Source organism: Ascaphus truei, chromosome 12, assembly GCF_040206685.1.
Source record: "Ascaphus truei isolate aAscTru1 chromosome 12, aAscTru1.hap1, whole genome shotgun sequence".
In the NCBI taxonomy this organism is placed as follows: domain Eukaryota; kingdom Metazoa; phylum Chordata; class Amphibia; order Anura; family Ascaphidae; genus Ascaphus; species Ascaphus truei.
This window is the reverse complement of record NC_134494.1, coordinates 52,174,664-52,194,332: the sequence shown is the minus strand read 5'-3', so window position 1 is coordinate 52,194,332 and position 19,669 is coordinate 52,174,664. Positions and strand designations below refer to the sequence as shown.

Sequence of the window (19,669 nt, the reverse complement as noted above, 5' to 3'; positions counted from 1 at the left end):
ATTGATAGGTCGAAATTTGGTGACATATTAAAAGCTGGCATTTGTTTATAATCTGCTTGACTGGCAGTGGAAGCTCATGAATATTCATGAGCAATCCTGAACTGACAAGTGCTAGAGGGAGGACAGGGCTGATAAAGGGGTGTGCCAGAGCTTGTGACAGGACATGAAGGGGCAGTGCCTTAGCAAATGGCTGTTAAAATAGAATACAAGAAAATTGGTCTTTCAAAGTTGTTTTTTTAAAAACAGAAAATGCTAAAAGTATTTTTTCTTACTACAGAACTGATTTATTAAAAAAAAACACACATGCAGGATATTGACTGAACTGCAGCTTTAAACGTGTAATTCAATGTGTTGTGACACCCTTTAGCAGACCAATATTGGAGTCGTTCAGAGATTAAATGTTAGTGCACAGAGCTTTCAAAACATTATACAGTGGCGTGAAAAAGAAAGTACGCCCTCTTTGAATTCTATAGTTTTACATATCAGGACATAATAACAATCATCTGTTCCTTAGCAGGTCTAAAAATTTGGTAAATACAACTTCAGATTAACAACAACACAACATATTACACCGTGTCATGATTTAACAAAAATAAAGCCAAAATGGAGAAGCCATTTCAGAAGATAATGATGCCCATAGTTAGAATACATCACATACTGTATGTATCACAGAACAGAGAGCGAAGAGCAGAACAGCTGGACCAGCAAATTGCGCTTCATGTGTCACATTTATTCACTCGCGACTAACATGTAATAGTTTCAAAGAAATACAGAAATCAACATATAGTTACTAAAGCCTTGGAGAAAGCGTGGACATGTGCCTCGAATTCTCCAAATCAACGTGTGCAGGTAACATTGATTTTTGCACTTCTATTTAGATCTCCCTCGAGCCATGTGAACAAAACAAAACCTACTGGCGTACCAGCCATCTTTCTTCTATTCTATAATGCTGGTTACGGCCAGTTTTGTACAAACACCAGAAAAGAAAATACAGTGATTTACTCATAAGGAGTCATTTAATTCCCCAAACTGGTGCCTGGCATTAAAAGGAATGGGGTAGAAATGTACATATTCCATTTTTGTTACAATCTATATTTAGAAAGTATATGCCGTAAGAAAATATTTCTATTTATTTTCTTCCAGTAAGAGTCACACACAAACAATAACCGATCATGGTACGGTCGCCTTACTGGCACTAACAATGCTACAGCTCACCTGGATACCCAACCAGTGGGAATTCCATGGGCAGCAAACACAGTGAATTGGAGATGGTCTGTAGAGGTCCGTGCTTCTTTAATGGATCTACTGCTCGAGGAAGCTTTATCTGGGCGGGCACTGCTGCATGAATTAAAGTGGAGTTGAAGTAGATTGTGAACTGCTGAGGTCAACAGGCGTATGCTTTCTTGCAATGGACTTTCACACTGCAAAGTACCTGTTGAAAAAGGGATATCATGCTAAGGAATACAATAATCCAACGCAATACTGCTGCATTTTAACAACAAAGGTTCTCTGTTCTTACCATCTGGGGTACTCTGGTCAGATTCATCAACCGACTTGGATGACACCTATAAATACGAGTATTAAAAATGTTTAGACAATAAAACATGAATTACAGTAACAATAATATATATATATATTTTATTTCTTCAAATGGTCGTAAAATTGAATGTAGATATACACATTTACTGTATTAAAAATCTATCCATTAAGGAATTTCACTTCAATAAATCAACAATCAAAGGATACAATATGGCAAACTCAAAAATACCAAGTTTCTATAACTTTCTCATAACTAAAATTGTAATTTTTGGATCCATTACAAAATAACCTATGTGCAAACACCCTAATGCTAAAATTGGCTAAGCAGGTTTGAAACGGTATCGCACAACTTAAGAAATGACTCAAGTAACGCATCTAGCTCATTCACATGACAACAATATCCAGGAGCCTGCGATGAAACGAAGCCTGCTACAAACCACCTGCACAAAGTCCCTTAGACTACTGCATTATTGGATGTTTCCCCCCCAAAGACATTTTATTTCTCAACCAGGATCTGAGAAGGGGCGAGGGTACAGCAATGAAAAGGGGAACGGGGAGCAGGGAGAAAATACAAAACATCAGAAGAGCGTGACATCATTTTCAAGGGTTATTCAGAGTAAACGAAGGCTTCAAATCATTTGTCGGAGGATAACAAAAACGTTTTATAGATCTGACATATCGTGATCACCTGGAAACGATTTCGCTGAGAGATGGTCTCTTCAGCCCTAAGATGGCTGGAGAAAAATGCTAGCCTAAAAATTCTGTTTTGGACGGGCAATCGTGAGGGAACACCACGACCAATGGGTGGGCAATATTTAGCAACCTGTGCAATTATTTAATAGGGTGAAAGTTTCTCCATCCCCAAAACATGTCGCAGTAACCTTGTTGGCTTCCAGTGTAGTGATGCAGCATTATTGTTTTGATTTTAAAAATTGTATTATTTTTATTGTATTTTTAATTACAAATCAGTCCTAGAAACCATGATGTTCATTCTTTTCAAACATGCTGTAATTCCGTTGAGAGTCTTCTCTCTCACAAGCAGAAATGAAAGTACTGTACATTTTTACCTCGGTGCTCTTGCTCCTTGGGAGGTTAACAGCTCTCCGTAGCTTTTTCACAGACTCTGTAATAGCCGGAGTTTCCACCCCATCAACAGTCTTGCAGATGTTTCTGACAGCTTTAATGACATGATCAACTACCTTGTACTGATTGCTCTGTCAAATAGATGAATACATGTGATGTAAACAAACTGTTCATTAAAACGGTAACATTTAAAGTACTGCACTGCAAGTCGATGCATGTTCCAGTTGAAATACTGGACACTAGGGATTTAGTGCGAGCCAACACCAGTCCCTTCAATGGTGTTTGCTTTGATCTATATGCTGCTGTAGTTTAGCGAAAAAGGCCTCTAACAAAACATTTTGAATTGATGGTTTAACTTTCCAGAACTTGATAACATTAATATTATATATAGTATTTCCTTGCAGGCCCATCCATTAATAGGAGGGGAGGGGGGGGGGGGGAAATCAACATGCTTTTTTTTCCCCCCATTCAATTTGAATTCCGGTTTTGTGGACCAGTATAAATCAATGCCACCAACAATTTAGCTCACTTCAGATCACAAGTGCCGATGAAGAACTCCTAATTGGCCAGTAATGTCTCATAAGTTGTTCATGTTTGCAGGAACATTGTTTAACTGAATCTTCAAATTAAAACCCACACCAGTGCAGAGTATCTGGTTAACTTCACAACTTTCATTTCCGAAAGAAAATTTATGACCATGTCCCACAATCTGCTGGGAATTGTCATTTGGTGATTTACCATCCCACACTGGCCCCTAATCTACAGTCATGACCCGCACAAAAATGTCCATACAGTAGTTGAGATCTTTTCAATTGCTATTTGGAAGGGGTTAGAGGGCATTGGGATAAGGACAGAATTACTGGTGGGAGTCAATGAAGGTCTCTGTTCTGCAAACCAAAGAAGTTGCAGAGAGTTTGAGAGACCACAAACATCAAATTTAACTAGCTCTCAAACTCACACTAAAAATACATCACAATGATTTACCACACTGTTAAAAATGTACATTTTCTTTAAAGAATTATTAGGGTACAGATCCATTTAACCCTCCCCACTCATGATTGACAAATCTGGGAACCAACCCTACAGTGCCAGGCCACTTACTTAAAAACCCTAGTTTAATCTTGTATTACTTTGGGAATCCACTTGGTTCATGTTGTTCTGCCTCTTTGAGGTGGGTTTTAATTAACAGCAAACATGATTGGGTTACTCAGAGCTAGTACAGCTCTTTTAAAGACCATTAACATCCACAAACATTTCCAACAAATAAATACTTTGCTGCCACACATTGCAAAGCAAGGCAGTGAAAAGGTTAGCTGCTTCAGTGCTTTATGGGCCTGAAAAGGTCAGTGACACTTCATCTTCCAAGTATCACAAACCTATCTTACTATGATACCATTGTTTGCCCTAACATGACAACATGACAGCTTGGATGCAGATCCAGGACATGGTTGCATCACAGAACCTTATAACAGGGGGGCGCAAACTTTTTTCCCTGCGCCCCCCTGCCGACAGTCTCCTCACTCTCCCCCCCCCCCTCACCCCCGCTCCGGCGTCATGACGTCACTCACGACGTCATTTGACACCGCGTTGCCATGGCGACGCGGGAAGGAAGCCGCCGGAGTCAAGGTAAGTAAAGGCTTACAGAGGCCCTGCAGCTCCCCCGGCACTTAATTTAAGTGCCTTCGGGAAGCGCGCGGGGCCTCTGTAAACACCGCATCCCCCCGCAGGCAGTCTCGCGCCCCCCCAGTTAGCGCACCGCTGCCTTATACGAATGTTAGAGAATGAAAAACAAAGAAAATATAACAAATGTGACCTAGCAACTTGTAGGAAGTACTCTCTACAACAGGCATGCATCATGCATTTGTTGGCCAAGGACTGCTTCATAAACACCTGCAGGAAATCCAATATTGGGTGGGTGTCAAATGCATGATAAGGGGGGCAACAAAATCATTCTGACTGAAGTAGTTAACTGGACCAATATATTTGCCTGTGGGCAAGGAATATAACTACCTGCATATATAACGGCTTAGGCGGGCATCTTTATGGAGTAGGTGCATATTTACTTGTCACCAACATGTTTGTCCATAGGTTTATTACTATTACCGATATCCATTATCAATATTTGACGCACATTAGTGTTGTTTAATTTGGATAAATTCACACACTTTTTAATCTGTTTCATGTAATCTGTGACGCTTTAGAGATAATTCTAATTATTACACTTAAACCCACTCATCACTTTGAGGATATTTCATGTTGATTAAGTATAGCACCTTTTGGTTATTCACTGCACCTACTCTTTGGGGAATTCTCCATCAAGATATTCTCCATTAAGTCCATGTCCTCCCTTCACCTCCCCGAGGGGGAATTCATGCCTGTTCACCCCTTCTCCCCTTCTCATTCCCTCGCTTATCATGGTCCTATTCCCATTTTATGTAGATTTGTACGTGTTGGATGGTCCTGTTTGCACCACTAGTACTTCTATATTTCAATCGTCCCAGAGCCCCTTTAATGAAAGTATAACCAAAACACCCTGAACATGCACAATCTGTTTTTGATATGCCACACAACCCAAATACTTGCACCCTAGCTTCATATCCAAACCTATATCTCCTATCCTTCACTGAACAGCTCCCTTAAAGTCTTTGCTCAATCTCTTTCATTCCAACACTGTTGGCGAGTTATTCACAACAAACTTTAATCTTAATTTTGTTGTAACCTTTTGTTTTGAGGTCTATAATAAATCAAACAAAAATAGAAAACTATCAGATAAGATTATTATGAATGACCTAACGGGAAAAAAAACATTTACTTTTCACAGTAATGAATTTGAGGGCAAATTCATTTTTCCAAGGAAGCCAATTAAACAAATTATTTGTTTATATTTTTGACCAGCACTTTTCCTTTAAAAATGTAGGGTTCGGAGTTTGGGAGACCTGTATATTTAGACGTTTGTCCTAAAATGTCTTGGTTGAACAAGCATCTGAAGAATACGATCAATAAAGAGAGACTGACCTATATACAAATATATTCGGAGACAATACAAGGAGCATTCAACTAAACTATTCATCCCAAGGGCGGTACAAATGACACAGGATCATCCCTCAGGGTTGGAGGAAAGGGGATTTCACCAGCAACAAAAGGTAAGGGTTCTTTACAGTAAGGGCAGTTACAATGTGGAATTCATTACCCATGGAGACTGTGATGCCAGATACAATAGATATGTTCAAAAAAAGGTTGGACATTTTTTTTTTTTTTAAAGGAAAGGTCAACAGGGATATACCAAATAAGTAAACATGGGAAAGATATTGATCCAGGGAGAAATCCGATTGACATTACTGGAGTCAGGAAGGAATTTATTTTTCCCTTTATGAGACATCTTTGGATAATGTTTCACTGGGGGGGTGGTCAAAATACTGGAAATACAAATATAGGATAAGTATCTGACGCCTAAATCGAGCATAGGTTGAACTCGATAGACGCGTTTATTCAACCTCATCTACTAGGCAACTATGCAACTGTGCAGTGGGTTGTATTGGGTGTAGAAGCAATAATGTATAAGGCAGAAAGTTTCAGAACACAGAAGTCGAATATCAAATATCTCACAAGAGTCCACTATACATTAAATGATACACACAAACAGGAGAAACATGTATGGTCTTCCTGTTAAACACTATTGTATGAATGAAATGATAAATTGGAACTCCGTTTCCAAAAAACGGGATTCACATTTTTGCAAAACGTTATAGAATAAAATAGGAACATTTATCTCACGGCTATAAAAACAATAGGACAATAAAAAGGCATACTGTACCTCATTTTTTAGGCACAAGCCGACTTGCTGATCATAGGTGTCTAGGAGTTCTTCAATGCTTTGTCTGCAACAAGACCTTTTACTGTTGACTTATATGAATGCATTTGTACTTATTCATATAAATAATAATGAATGGAAAGATACATTCCTGGCTTGTAGTGCTTTGGGATTTGACCCACATGGTACATTCAAGCCCATGTAAGTTTGTGTTTGGTTTAAAACCCACTCACAATATTACTAACTCATGCAACAAACACAATGTCTAATAGAACTAAACTGTTAGACTGGACATAATGTACACGTTAATGTAAAAAATGTATCATATGTAAAAACCACGCTGTACATTTAAAGTGTTTTACTTCCAATAATAACAATAAAAAATACCTGAAAAGCAAACACGTGACAATGCTTGTAATAGAATGGAACCTGGGCATAGTCCCAATAGACACTGGCACATTTTTTAAACTAAAACTGCTTAGTCTCGGACTGCTTAGTCTCGGACTGCTTAGTCTCGGACTGCTTAGTCTCGGACTGCTCAGTCTCGGACTGCTCAGTCTCGGACTGCTTAGTCTCGGACTGCTCAGTCTCGGACTGCTTAGTCTCGGACTGCATTTTTAAAGAGAAACTGAAAAATATAGTAATGTGAAAAGAATTAAAACCAGATGCAACTATTGTGTTCCTTACAGATTGTGACGATATTGCAGAAAATGAGGAAAGATGGTTTACATACATTTAATGTGCCGGTTTATTTATACTCCTCCTGATATTCCACATTTGTCACACAAGTACATGAGCCGCAGGCATGTGTGGATATCAGTACCTTATAACTGGTTCTTTCCAAGGTCTGTCGAGCAGGCTTAAATGTTTTGTAAGGTTGATCGGTGTCTCATCATCTTCAGCCTATAAACAAGACCACAATGTTTTGGGCTATTTGTTTCATTTTCAAAAGTACGATCTATGGTAATACAACAAACACTGACCAAGGATGCACAATAATACGTTGTGTGGCAATTAAGCCGTTAATAGATCCAAAAGCAATTTTAAATGTAAATAATAATTTCCATCTTATTTACATGATTTGCAGGGGCACTGTCCCATAATAATAATTTTTGGAGGACAGCCAAAACAAAATAAACGTCCCTTTTACATATTAGAGCGCTCATTGCGTTCCTACACCACATGCTGAGGCAGATATTACAAAGCCTTAGAGTGTAACTACACGGTTTAGCACTTTACGTGCATTGTGCATGCAATGTTTGGAACGCAGTTGATCAAATGGACATTTCAAGTGCAGGCCACTATTACAAGAAATAGTGAAGTATGAGTGGCTTTACTTTCTCGCTGTATTTTACAGCACAAGATGAAAAAGCTTAAAATCTAACCAATTCACCATTCACTACATTCAACTTGGGTGACGTACTCATTTATAACAGAACAAGCCTGCTGCTGGTGCCAAACGTGCTACATCTTAGAACAATTCTTACAGACCATGCCACTAGTAGGTTAACATGATGAGGAAGTAGTATAAATGTTTGGGGCCACACACATGGGATTTCACCTTTACAATTGCAGGTTTTAGCAAAGCGACTTTCAAACACACATGATGAAAACACTTGGAAGTTTCCCAATTGACCGGTTTGTCGTAATTCTCTCTCTCCCGCTGTCACGTTTATTCTTCGTTTCTTTTATTTCATTTTGAAGACACATTACAGGTTTTTATTGCTTTTAGAAAGTTAAGACTTAGATTTACCAAAAATATTTAAAAAAAAATAAAAAAAATCACGAAATCTGCGATATTTGGGTTTAGTGAGCAACCTCGCACGGAGACCCAACAGGTCACAACAGCCGCCTGGGAGAAGGTGTACTGGTTATGCACTTTCACCCCGGCTGTGCTGAAAAGCCTGCGTTATACAGCAAACATCAGCTTATAGGGTTGAAATGGAGTAAGAAGTAAAGCGCGACAATGTGCTCAGTTGCATGTCATTACCCAGAATCCCGGGCTGCAGTGGAAGCACTGTATGCTAAGAGATAATGTGGAAATACAGGGCTGCAGAGCTTTCCGTGCCATGCAAATGTGCTCACAAGTGGGATTTGTATTTATTGTACGGTGGAGGGTTTGTGTCTTAGTGTGAGGATATTTGCTGGCTATGCAACGTGAAGCGTGGAATACCAGGCTGCAGACATGCACATTTACCCACAAATGGTATTTTTATCAAGTGGCCATAACAAACTCAAGATATGTCCAATACCAGCCTGTGGCAAGTGATAAAACAAAACAAATCTATGTAGTTATCCCAATATTGCCAAGAAACGTAGTTTAGTGAATAGCATGAGAATAAGACATTTTGAGTCCAGGACTAATTTACATGCCCGGTGTTAATAAAATAATAAATATGGTGACCATACTGCCACGGTAAAAAGCCTCTCTACTTTTCTGAAGGCGATATCTTTTTTTATAGACTCTGGGAAAGGCATAACTGCTGATTTTTATGACCACCGAGAATAGCAATGATCATTTGTTTCAGTGCTTTCAAAGCAAGAGGGAATTTGAAAACGGAATTCTTTGCAGGTTGTCCTAACAATTATCGGAGAAATGTAACAATCATTCACAGATGATGTACATGAGTAGCCCCAGTTAAGCTGCACCCACTACACCCCAAGTCACAAGACCATTTTGGGAGAACCTTGGACTGGGAGAAGAGTTGATGATTTCCAGCTGGGTGGAAAGACGCAGACTGAGGGATCAGTCTAATACTAATAAAAGGATGAGCAGGCCCTGCCTGCACCATTCATGGTCATCAGAATTGTTATGATGAGAGGGAGTTCTTTCCTCTACCAACAGAATGCAGGAGCTTCCATTTTTATTTCTGACTGCCCAAATCTCTCCACTTGATAAAGCCAAGACAACCTAAGGCTGCGTCTATACTATAGCAGACGGAGCGGAACGGAGCGGAGGCGCGCGCACGCTGAGCGTTCACATCTATGGTCATCTTTGAGGATGCCTACAGATGGCGCCAGCGCGCACGTCAGACAGAGCTGGCAAAGGCGCGAAATTGAAGGAGACAGAGCCAAGTGATTTGTTGCGCGATGGCATGATCACGTGACCTGTCTCCTCCAATCAAAGTGAAATTACATTTTCAAAGTGACGCCATTTTTTTTGTATGCCGGTGGTAAACACACACACAACACAAACAACATACACAGGCAAACACACGACAACATACACAACAAACAAAATTAAAGTTAATTTCCATACCGGGGGAAGGGAACTTGTCCGCCCAGTGCTTCAGATGCTGAATCTGAAAAAATGCCCGTGGATCGGGATGTGAGGTAGGGAAGTGACGTCCGCGCCGGAACGTCATTGCCACGCCCCCAAATCTTTATTGCCACGCCCCCAAATCACGCCCGCTGCATACCCTGCAAAGCCATGAAAACGCTCAGGCTTTAGCAAGAGTGTCGCAGCGTGTGTGCGCCTCCCCTCCGCTCCGTCTGTGTGAGTATAGACGCAGCCTAAGGTGGCAATAGCTTTTGGAAGGACAAAATGTGAAAGATAAAGGGACAAATGAGAGCTTTATATAGACCCACAATCCGATAACCTAGGACAGGGGTCTCCAAACCTGTCCCCAAGAGCCGCACACAGGCCGGCTTTTATGGATATCCCTGTTTCAGCACAGGTGGCTCAATCAGTGCCTCAGTCAAGCACGGGGCCACTGATTGAGCTACCTGTGCTAAAACAGGGATATCCATAAAAGCCGGCCGGTGTGCGGCTCTAGAGGACAAGTTTGGAGACCCCTGACCTAGGAGATGTCAACATGCACTAAACATTAGGCCACGTCTGACCACACTATTATTCAGCCCAACAATGTCCCCATGTTAATCAAACTGGCCCAACCTGAGATTTTAAAGGGCCAGAGCTTCCAAGGTAACACGTCCTTTCAAGTGTTCTGTGCAGATGCAAGGCTAGTTATTACAGTTAGCAAGGACTCCCTATTCTGTCCCTCCCAAAGGTTAGATTTTTCTTTGCAGCCCGACATTACGAACGACAAAGTAGGAAAGAAATTAAATTAACAAAATAAAAATAACAACGTTAAATAAATGTTATTTCTATTTTGCTGTGAATTCTCTTAAACAATGGCCATGGTGCTTGGTTGCATGGTTCATTAAAAAAAATGACAACATAATAAAAGGCAAAAGTTAAAATAGACTATTTTCACACTGCTGTAATGAAGTGCACTGCTTACAACTCATGGATTGGTTTTACTTAATCAGGCAATTACACTTGCTTTCAACTTCACTTAATTTAACAGATGCCAAGGTACTACAAGTCTCTCAGCCAACATTTTAATTGAGACTCCAATAGTTCCTTCATATCAAAATGATATTGCAGTAACTCTAAAGCTACAATGAATAAGCTTTGTAGGTCACATCCACTTAACACTACCCAATGGAGCCGAAACTAAAATTAATGTACACTACCAAGCAACACAATTCTATTTCATACCTTACGAGCAATGTTTAAGAGATTCAAATGTGATTCTAGCGCTCATACTACAATAGGTCCCAATTCTAATGCCAAAGTGTGGGCGAAGAGAGGGAAAAATGCAACAATGATCCCAATAATACACTAGGCAAAGAATTTAATATCCAAAACTACCTTTCGTAAGCCCTAGAAACACTTTGTCCATCTTAAGGGTATCTATTGAAGAACATCCCAATCCTGAAGCTAACCAGAACGGAAAAAAAGAACTTTATACAAAACAAAATAAAATGGACGGACAGAATAGGGCTGGTGCATTAGATACAGTGGAGGGACAGAATAGGGCTGGTGCATTAGATACAGTGGAGGGACAGAATAGGGTTGGTGCATTAGATACAGTGGAGGGACAGAATAGGGCTGGTGCATTAGATACAGTGGAGGGACAGAATAGGGTTGGTGCATTAGATACAGTGGAGGGACAGAATGGGGTTGGGTGCATTAGATACAGTGGAGGGACAGAATAGGGTTGGTGCATTAGATACAGTGGAGGGACAGAGTAGGGTTGGTGCATTAGATACAGTGGAGGGACAGAATAGGGTTGGTGCATTAGATACAGTGGAGGGACAGAATAGGGCTGGTGCATTAGATACAGTGGAGGGACAGAATAGGGTTGGTGCATTAGATACAGTGGAGGGACAGAATAGGGTTGGTGCATTAGATACAGTGGAGGGACAGAATAGGGCTGGTGCATTAGATACAGTGGAGGGCCAGAATAGGGTTGGTGCATTAGATACAGTGGAGGGACAGAATAGGGCTGGTGCATTAGATACAGTGGAGGGACAGAATAGGGTTGGTGCATTAGATACAGTGGAGGGACAGAATGGGGTTGGGTGCATTAGATACAGTGGAGGGACAGAATAGGGTTGGTGCATTAGATACAGTGGAGGGACAGAGTAGGGTTGGTGCATTAGATACAGTGGAGGGACAGAATAGGGTTGGTGCATTAGATACAGTGGAGGGACAGAATAGGTTTGGTGCATTAGATACAGTGGAGGGACAGAATAGGGCTGGTGCATTAGATACAGTGGAGGGACAGAATAGGGCTGGTGCATTAGATACAGTGGAGGGACAGAATAGGGTTGTTGCATTAGATACAGTGGAGGGACAGAATAGGGCTGGTGCATTAGATACAGTGGAGGGACAGAATAGGGCTGGTGCATTAGATACAGTGGAGGGACAGAATAGGGTTAATGCATTAGATACAGTGGAGGGACAGAATAGGTTTGGTGCATTAGATACAGTGGAGGGACAGAATAGGGCTGGTGCATTAGATACAGTGGAGGGACAGAATAGGGCTGGTGCATTAGATACAGTGGAGGGACAGAATAGGGTTGTTGCATTAGATACAGTGGAGGGACAGAATAGGGCTGGTGCATTAGATACAGTTGAGGGACAGAATAGGGTTGGTGCATTAGATACAGTGGAGGGACAGAATAGGGTTGGTGCATTAGATACAGTGGAGGGACAGAATAGGGCTGGTGCATTAGATACAGTGGAGGGACAGAATAGGGTTGGTGCATTAGATAGAGTGGAGGGACAGAATGGGGTTGGTGCATTAGATACAGTGGAGGGACAGAGTAGGGTTGGTGCATTAGATACAGTGGAGGGACAGAATAGGGCTGGTGCATTAGATACAGTGGAGGGACAGAATAGGGTTGGTGCATTAGATACAGTGGAGGGACAGAATAGGGCTGGTGCATTAGATACAGTGGAGGGACAGAATAGGGTTGGTGCAGTAGATACAGTTGAGGTGAGAAACAAGTGAACGCGGCAGCGCTCTGAGTAAATTAATTTGTGGTGAAATTGTGAGAAGTTGCATAATGTCATTTAAATATTACCATGGCACCAAATTGGTTACATTTACTGACCGTTCGTGCCAGATCTCTGCATACGGTGTCGTAAGACAAGAGCTGGAGTTGGATTTCTGTATCCCATTTTCGACAGATCTGGATATATTCATGACTTCCCAGACAGTGTTTACTGTTGAATGCAAGATAAAACAACGTTACCTGACTAATTAACAAAACACTTCACATCTGGTCTCAATTCTCCTCTAGCATAAACTTTCTTTCAAGGGAAGTATTCATTACCATAATGTAGAAAATAAAGAGTATATGGTTACGTTATACATGTATACCATACTAGGCATATGTCAAAATAGTTATGTTTAACATGATTACATTTAACATGTTCCTTTATCCCATTAAGATTTACAAACTGTCCAAAAACATGGCACATCCAACATCCCTTCCCAAGTCTTCACCCAATAAAACAGATGAATGACAAAATGGACTCAAGGTGCGTAATATTTTTATAGAGGCGTGAGATTTAGTAGCAGTAACAGGGATTAGAGGCCGGTAGTAAGAAATTACTAAAACACTGTATTGCAAAGAGTTAAACACACACACGGAAATACTTTAATCTGAAGATATAAAACAATACAGCATTAACATTGCTTAAAGACAGCATCTGATTCCTATTAAATACAAAGGCACCTCCGTAACGTTATTCATGTTGCAAAGGGTCAGGCGTGCAGTTAAGTATTGAGCCTTCTGGTTAGACACGCTTACATTTGGACTGAGGTGATGCAGCAAGAACTCATGAGAACACACCTCCTGTTCAATGACCTTTTACTAACAAACGCTCAAGTCCTTTATGCAACTTCACCAAGAGCAAAAGGAGAAATATATTTGGCAAAGAGTGCAGAGATAGGTATGTGTAAAACATAATGTTACATTGCATAACATACACTTATGCCACATTGTCGTCTCAAGTGCAATCCTAGTTTCTATCTAACAAGCAAACAAATCCCAATAAGAGAAAACAGGTTCTTTTTATCAATTCATATCTAAAAAAAAAATAATAGGAGAGAAAACAAGTTATCCCATAAATAAATCAGACCAACTATAAAACATATAATATGATTGACAAATGACTCTACTCAAAGACAAGACTTTAGTAGTTAAAAATGAATGATGTTTGCTTACTTCTGCAACACTTCCTCTTGACCACAAACTTTCAGGATGTAGCTGTCAATGTCCACCTGATTTAAATCATCATGCACCCAACAAAGTGCCTGCATGATCATCAACTCAACCGGGGAACTTACTGTAGAAAAGAAACAAAGAGTGACATTATTTTCAATTATAGGCCAACGCAGTAAAATTCCGGGCATTGTTGAAATCCTTGCTCTCTGATTGGTTAAAATTCCGAGCATTATTCATTCAGTATTGCCCGGAATTTTTGCAGCTTGCAATGTGTTTATTTCCAATGTGTTTATTTCCAGCCAATCAGCTTTTCCTTTTGTCAGAACAGCTTTGAGACAGGGCAGGGGATTGGCCAGATAGCAGCAGCAGGCAGTGACTCCTCCCCCTCCCTCCGTGAACACGGCTTCATTTTGATTTGAGGAGCAAGAGAGAGTATTTGTGTAGCTGCAAAGTAAGTGGCTGTCTGCAGTTTGTTTGTAGCTGCAGTTTCTGTGTGTGTGTGTGTGTGTGTGTGTGTGTGTGTGTGTGTGAAGCTGCAGTGTGTGTGTGTGTGTGTGAAGCTGCAGTGTGTGTGTGTGTGTGTGTGAAGCTGCAGTGTGTGTGTGTGTGTGTGTGTGAAGCTGCAGTGTGTGTGTGTGTGTGTGTGTGAAGCTGCAGTGTGTGTGTGTGTGTGTGTGTGTGTGTGTGTGTGAAGCTGCAGTGTGTGTGTGTGTGTGTGTGTGTGTGTGTGTGTGTGTGTGTGTATTTATAAAATATTTCAAGGAAGTAATACATTGAGAGTTACCTCTCGTTTTCAAGTTTGTCCTGGGCAGTGTAGCTGCAGTGTGTGTGTGTGTGTGTGTGTGTAGCTGTAGTGTGTGGCTGCAGTGTGTGTGTGTAGCTGCAGTGTAGGTGTGTGTGTGTAGCTACAGTGTAGGTGTGTGTGTGGAGCTACAGTGTAGGTGTGTGTGTGTAGCTACAGTGTAGGTGTGTGTGTGTAGCTACAGTGTAGGTGTGTGTGTGTAGCTACAGTGTAGGTGTGTGTTTGTAGCTGCAGTGTAGGTGTGTGTGTTTGTAGCTGCAGTGTAGGTGTGCGTGTAGCTGCAGTGTGTGTGTGCGTGTACACACACAGAGGGGGCGGCAGTGTGTGGATATAGATAGCTGCAGTGTAAGTGTATATAGGAACGTTAATGTATTTACCATTATATTTATGAAAAAAGCCTAAATTTAGCCTATAATAGTAATAATCCCCTCAGAACAGGGCATTATTGGCCAGTAATGCCCTGTTCTTCAGGGATTATTACTTAAATATTACGTGACAATTATTGTGCTAATCAAGTTGTCCAGCTTAGGCAAAATAATGACGAGACGAAAGAGTTATAGTCTTCTCTATAATGATGATAAAATCTATGATAAAAAGAATAACCCATTCCTAGGAAATCAAGATGAACTGAGTGGTCCGCAAAAGATCTGTGGGCTTTACAACAAATAAAACATACAAATGAGTGACTGAAGCTTTATTAATGGCCCATATGTGGGCGAATGACTGATCATAGCATAACTTCTGCAGTGGGTGATGGTCATAGTTTGGTGTGGACTCTATGATTAAACATATGCTAGCGAAAAAGTCAATGAAAATGTTGCTCGATTGATTACATCACACAATTGAATTCCTTTCCCAGGATATTATTAGAAGTTAAATCCTCAAATATTTTCAGTTTATTGGTTGGGGGAAAGAAAAAAAACAAGTGGTCTGCTGATAATTATGACTGAGCTGCACAGGATCTGATACCTGCTTTAAAAGCACAGGTGCCACTCGGAAGATTATAGCAATTGAAAGCATTAGCATTACTGACAGCCTTTACAAGCAGACAGAAATGCAAACGGATTTCTAAATTAGAAAAAGGAGTCTTCATGAAGTCAGAACCGTGCCATTTTGGATCGGTTATCATATTAATGGGACAAAGGGGGTTATTCATTAAAATTGCGATAGTGTGCATCGGGGCACTATTGTACGTAAACCCTCATTGACTGCAACTGGAGTTTCCATGTAATAGTGCCCTGATTGCCACTATCACAGTTTATGGAGTAACCCCCTTTCTATTGACAAACATGAGACAAGTTCCTCATCTCTACATTTTTCTATCTATCTTAAGTGTACTGGAGCCTACTCTGGGGTTTCCACCACACAATCAGTGTGCACTTCGTACTGCCAGTGACTCACCATCGCATGTAAATGTCACCGGCTGCTGGAACCCTTTGATCTCAATAGAAACCTTGACACTAGTATTCTCCCCGTTTAGATTTCTTTGCAGCATCACAGGACTCAACAAGAAGCCAGGGTTTGTGTGCAGATTGTCGCTGGGAAACTGTTTCCTGAGCCTGTGAGAGACAATTACAAGTGTGTTTCAGCAGAGGAGCGACAATGTAATTAATACATTTTGTTTCACTCGAAGAGCAGAGACTAAAGAATTCATTTGGCCCAGAAATACAGACTCATTATGCTTAAGCTCTCGTACATACAAACGGTTTTCTACACTTCCCGTTTTTTTTTTAATGTAATATTTTGTCTCGACATGACTGCCGACATGGGCACATTTACAGTTGCTCAACATAAGATAAAAAAATCAGCAGAGAACAAGGCAATGAATGGCTTGACTGAACACAAATGACCTTGTTATATTGTTGCAGTCGGAGTTGGGCCAGGCTGCTGGGTAAATTAATGAACATATCACATGTGCAGCCTGGTCAGTGATGGGCCTCTCATTGTAAAATGTAACAATAATGCTAGAACAGAGCATGCACAATTACACAGTGTAACCAACTTTACCGAGGTGATTCAAGTAGCTGTGCATTGAAGCCACTGAATTTAACATTACGTACATAATTATAAAGTAGCAGCTTCTGACAAAGAATACACCATTTATGAGCTTGATGTTATTCATTCACTATATATATATATATATATATATATATATATATAATCAAAAAAATAAATAGATGATACCGTTCTGTGGCTAACGAAATGCTTTTATTTGTGCGAGCTTTCGAGATACACTGATCTCTTCTTCCGGCGATGTTACAATGAATGAAGCAAAAGGTAAACTTAAAAACAGTGTCTCTTGGAATGTTATCTGTGCTGTTCCTTCCCCTGGTGTGGATGTGTTTTATGGCTAGAGGTGTTAAATGGTAACTGTGAAAGCAAGTTAAGAAAGAGTGTGTATGTGTATCAGTGTGAATAAAAATGAATGGAGAGACCACAGTATATACAGTGCTTTACACAAGGTGTGTGTGGAGTGGGACTGGATATAAATGGTGTGGGTGGGTGTGGAAATGTGAGAGTTAGTAGCACAACTAAAAGTGTGTGTGGATACTTAGTGGTCCCTATTGGTGTATAGGGATGGAAAAACAAGGAGTATTAGTATGTGTGAGAGACAGCTGTGTGTGCAAACATATAGCACAGTATGTACAGACATGGCCTTTAGCGCTTATGGGACGAGCGTTCACTACTGTCAGTAATGACTCATAAAATTTCGATCTCTGTTTAGGCCACTGCTAAGTGTCCCGAACAGTTGCATAAATTTGTATTCATGCAACCGTCTCTACATATATATATATATATATATAACAAAGACAACACAAAAATTAAGTAGCGCTAAAAAGGATGTGAAATAACCCTAAAAAATGATAAATTATAATAACATATTTAAAATATTAAAATAAATTAAAATTACCACAATTTAACCTAATAATATCTACAAACCATAACGTGATAGTGAAAAAAAAAAGGAAAATCCAAATTGAATGTTCCACTCAAACAAAAAATCCAGAGAGAAATATAGTCCCAATAGAAGATCCAGAGAGCGTCTTTGAAGCTTTAAGGGGAGTTGTATACCCAACCACTTTTGGAATCTATGAACAAAAAACAAACAAAAGCGCAAGCTCCATAGCACGTAACCGAGTAAAAAATAAGGTACATTTATTTTAAAAATCAGCAACCCATAAGAATGTGCACTGGCGGTAATTTCAAGTGTTAGCAATCATTGCATGAGGGAGCAATGGACGTGCAGGCATTGGATGCCTTTATATCTTGCTGCCAATTCATGGTGAACCTGGGCTGTTTACATCCACTCTGCAAACCTGGGACTCACCCTACCACCGCAGATGACCACAATAGAGATTTCTCTCCCACGAATGGTTCTGTTTGAAATCCTGTAAGTGCACATTCTTATGGGTTGCTGATTTTTTAAAAATAAATGTACCTTATTTTTTACTCAGTTACGTGCTATGGAGCTTGCGCTTTTGTTTGTTTTTTGTATGTATGTATGTATGTATGTATGTATATATATATGTATGTATGTATGTATGTATATATGTATGTATGTATATATATGTATATGTATATGTATATATATATATATATACATATATACACATACTGAGTTAAGTTATGGTGAATAAAAAAAGTGACAAAAACCCTCCACAGCAAAGCAAATATGCAAATGTAAATAGAACTGTATGCTCATCTGCATGTCTTAGGCAGGTCTGCAACCCCGCCTTTCACCATTATCACCCAGCACACAGCACTTCCACTGCAGCAAGGGATTCTGGGAAATGACATGCAAATGAGCACACAGTGCCACTTTTTGCTTCAAAAACCATTTTTAACATGGTTCCCTATAGGCTTAAGCTTTCTGCATGGTCACAGCTTTGAGCACAGCCAGGGTTAAGGTGCATAGCCAGAAAACCCACCCACAGACAGCTGTTTTGACCTTAATGGGTCTCATCAGTGTGGGGTTGGTTGACTGGGTATGCACAGAAGCTAAAGGATGTATGTGTGTGTGTGTGTGTGTGTGTGTGTGTGTGTGTGTGTGTGTGTGTGTGTGTGTGTGTGTATATATATATATATCCCTTTTACCTAATCATATGACTTCTCTCCTGATAACTGTGGCGGAATAGCAGCGGTTAACTCTTTGATAGTCTAAATCAGGGCTGCTTTCCAGTGGTCAGTGACAGAGTTTACCAAGTGTCACTAGAGATGCTCAAATAATGATTGAAGTGGACACACACACCACACACTTTCACTCAAGCATCGCTACTCAGATAATAGCTACCAAGCTCGCCTACCTAGTTTAATTAATTGTATTGAGCATGGTCTTAACTACAGGAAGGGATTAAATAACTATGCTTTGTCATGCCCACATGAGACCAGCTAATCCATGAGGGATGTCATTTCACTAAAGTAGAAAGAAGAAGCAGTAAGCCGCTACAAAATAAATGGTGTTAGGATAGGATCAGTACACAGTAGAGTCTTATGCAGTATGTCGCTAACAACCCTAGGTATACCCTATGCTTTGAGTGTCGCAATGGAAGTATAGGGGTCATCACGAAACTACCGCACCAGAATTAGATTTGATACTCATTTGGCACATCTAATATATTCAGTTGGAAACAACCTACCGCAAGTCTCTGCGACATCAACCATGAATACAAAATAAACAGCCTTTTGACCGTTTTTTAATGCAAATCAAGGGCAAGATGTTCCCTGTTCTTCTTGCACAGTATGCGGCAGACCAAAGAACGCCGGACTTTGTGCTCACTAGTGAAAAAGAAGTCCACATCTTTTGAAACCTTACAGACTTGAAAGCAGTTTAAGTTTGATTTAATTGGATACAACTAATTTGCACACATTGCAGTAAAGGTCACTGCTTTTCTGATGTGAGAAAGATA

General features: G+C 40.3%; 1 protein-coding gene across 4 annotated transcripts in view; it reads right to left on the bottom strand.

Moving 5' to 3' along the window:
* The window catches only part of PIK3C2A (phosphatidylinositol-4-phosphate 3-kinase catalytic subunit type 2 alpha), a 90,674-nt gene that overhangs the window by 32,670 nt on the left and 38,335 nt on the right, over positions 1–19,669 (bottom strand). For all 4 annotated transcript variants that reach the window (XM_075567716.1, XM_075567719.1, XM_075567718.1 and 1 more), the window contains exons 5-12: positions 16,164–16,321; positions 13,961–14,081; positions 12,842–12,953; positions 7,257–7,336; positions 6,437–6,500; positions 2,607–2,753; positions 1,520–1,565; positions 1,216–1,432 (exon numbers count right to left, since the gene is read on the bottom strand). In XM_075567716.1, coding sequence (XP_075423831.1) covers positions 1,216–1,432; positions 1,520–1,565; positions 2,607–2,753; positions 6,437–6,500; positions 7,257–7,336; positions 12,842–12,953; positions 13,961–14,081; positions 16,164–16,321 — 945 coding nt within the window. The remainder of the gene's footprint in view (positions 1–1,215; positions 1,433–1,519; positions 1,566–2,606; positions 2,754–6,436; positions 6,501–7,256; positions 7,337–12,841; positions 12,954–13,960; positions 14,082–16,163; positions 16,322–19,669) is intronic.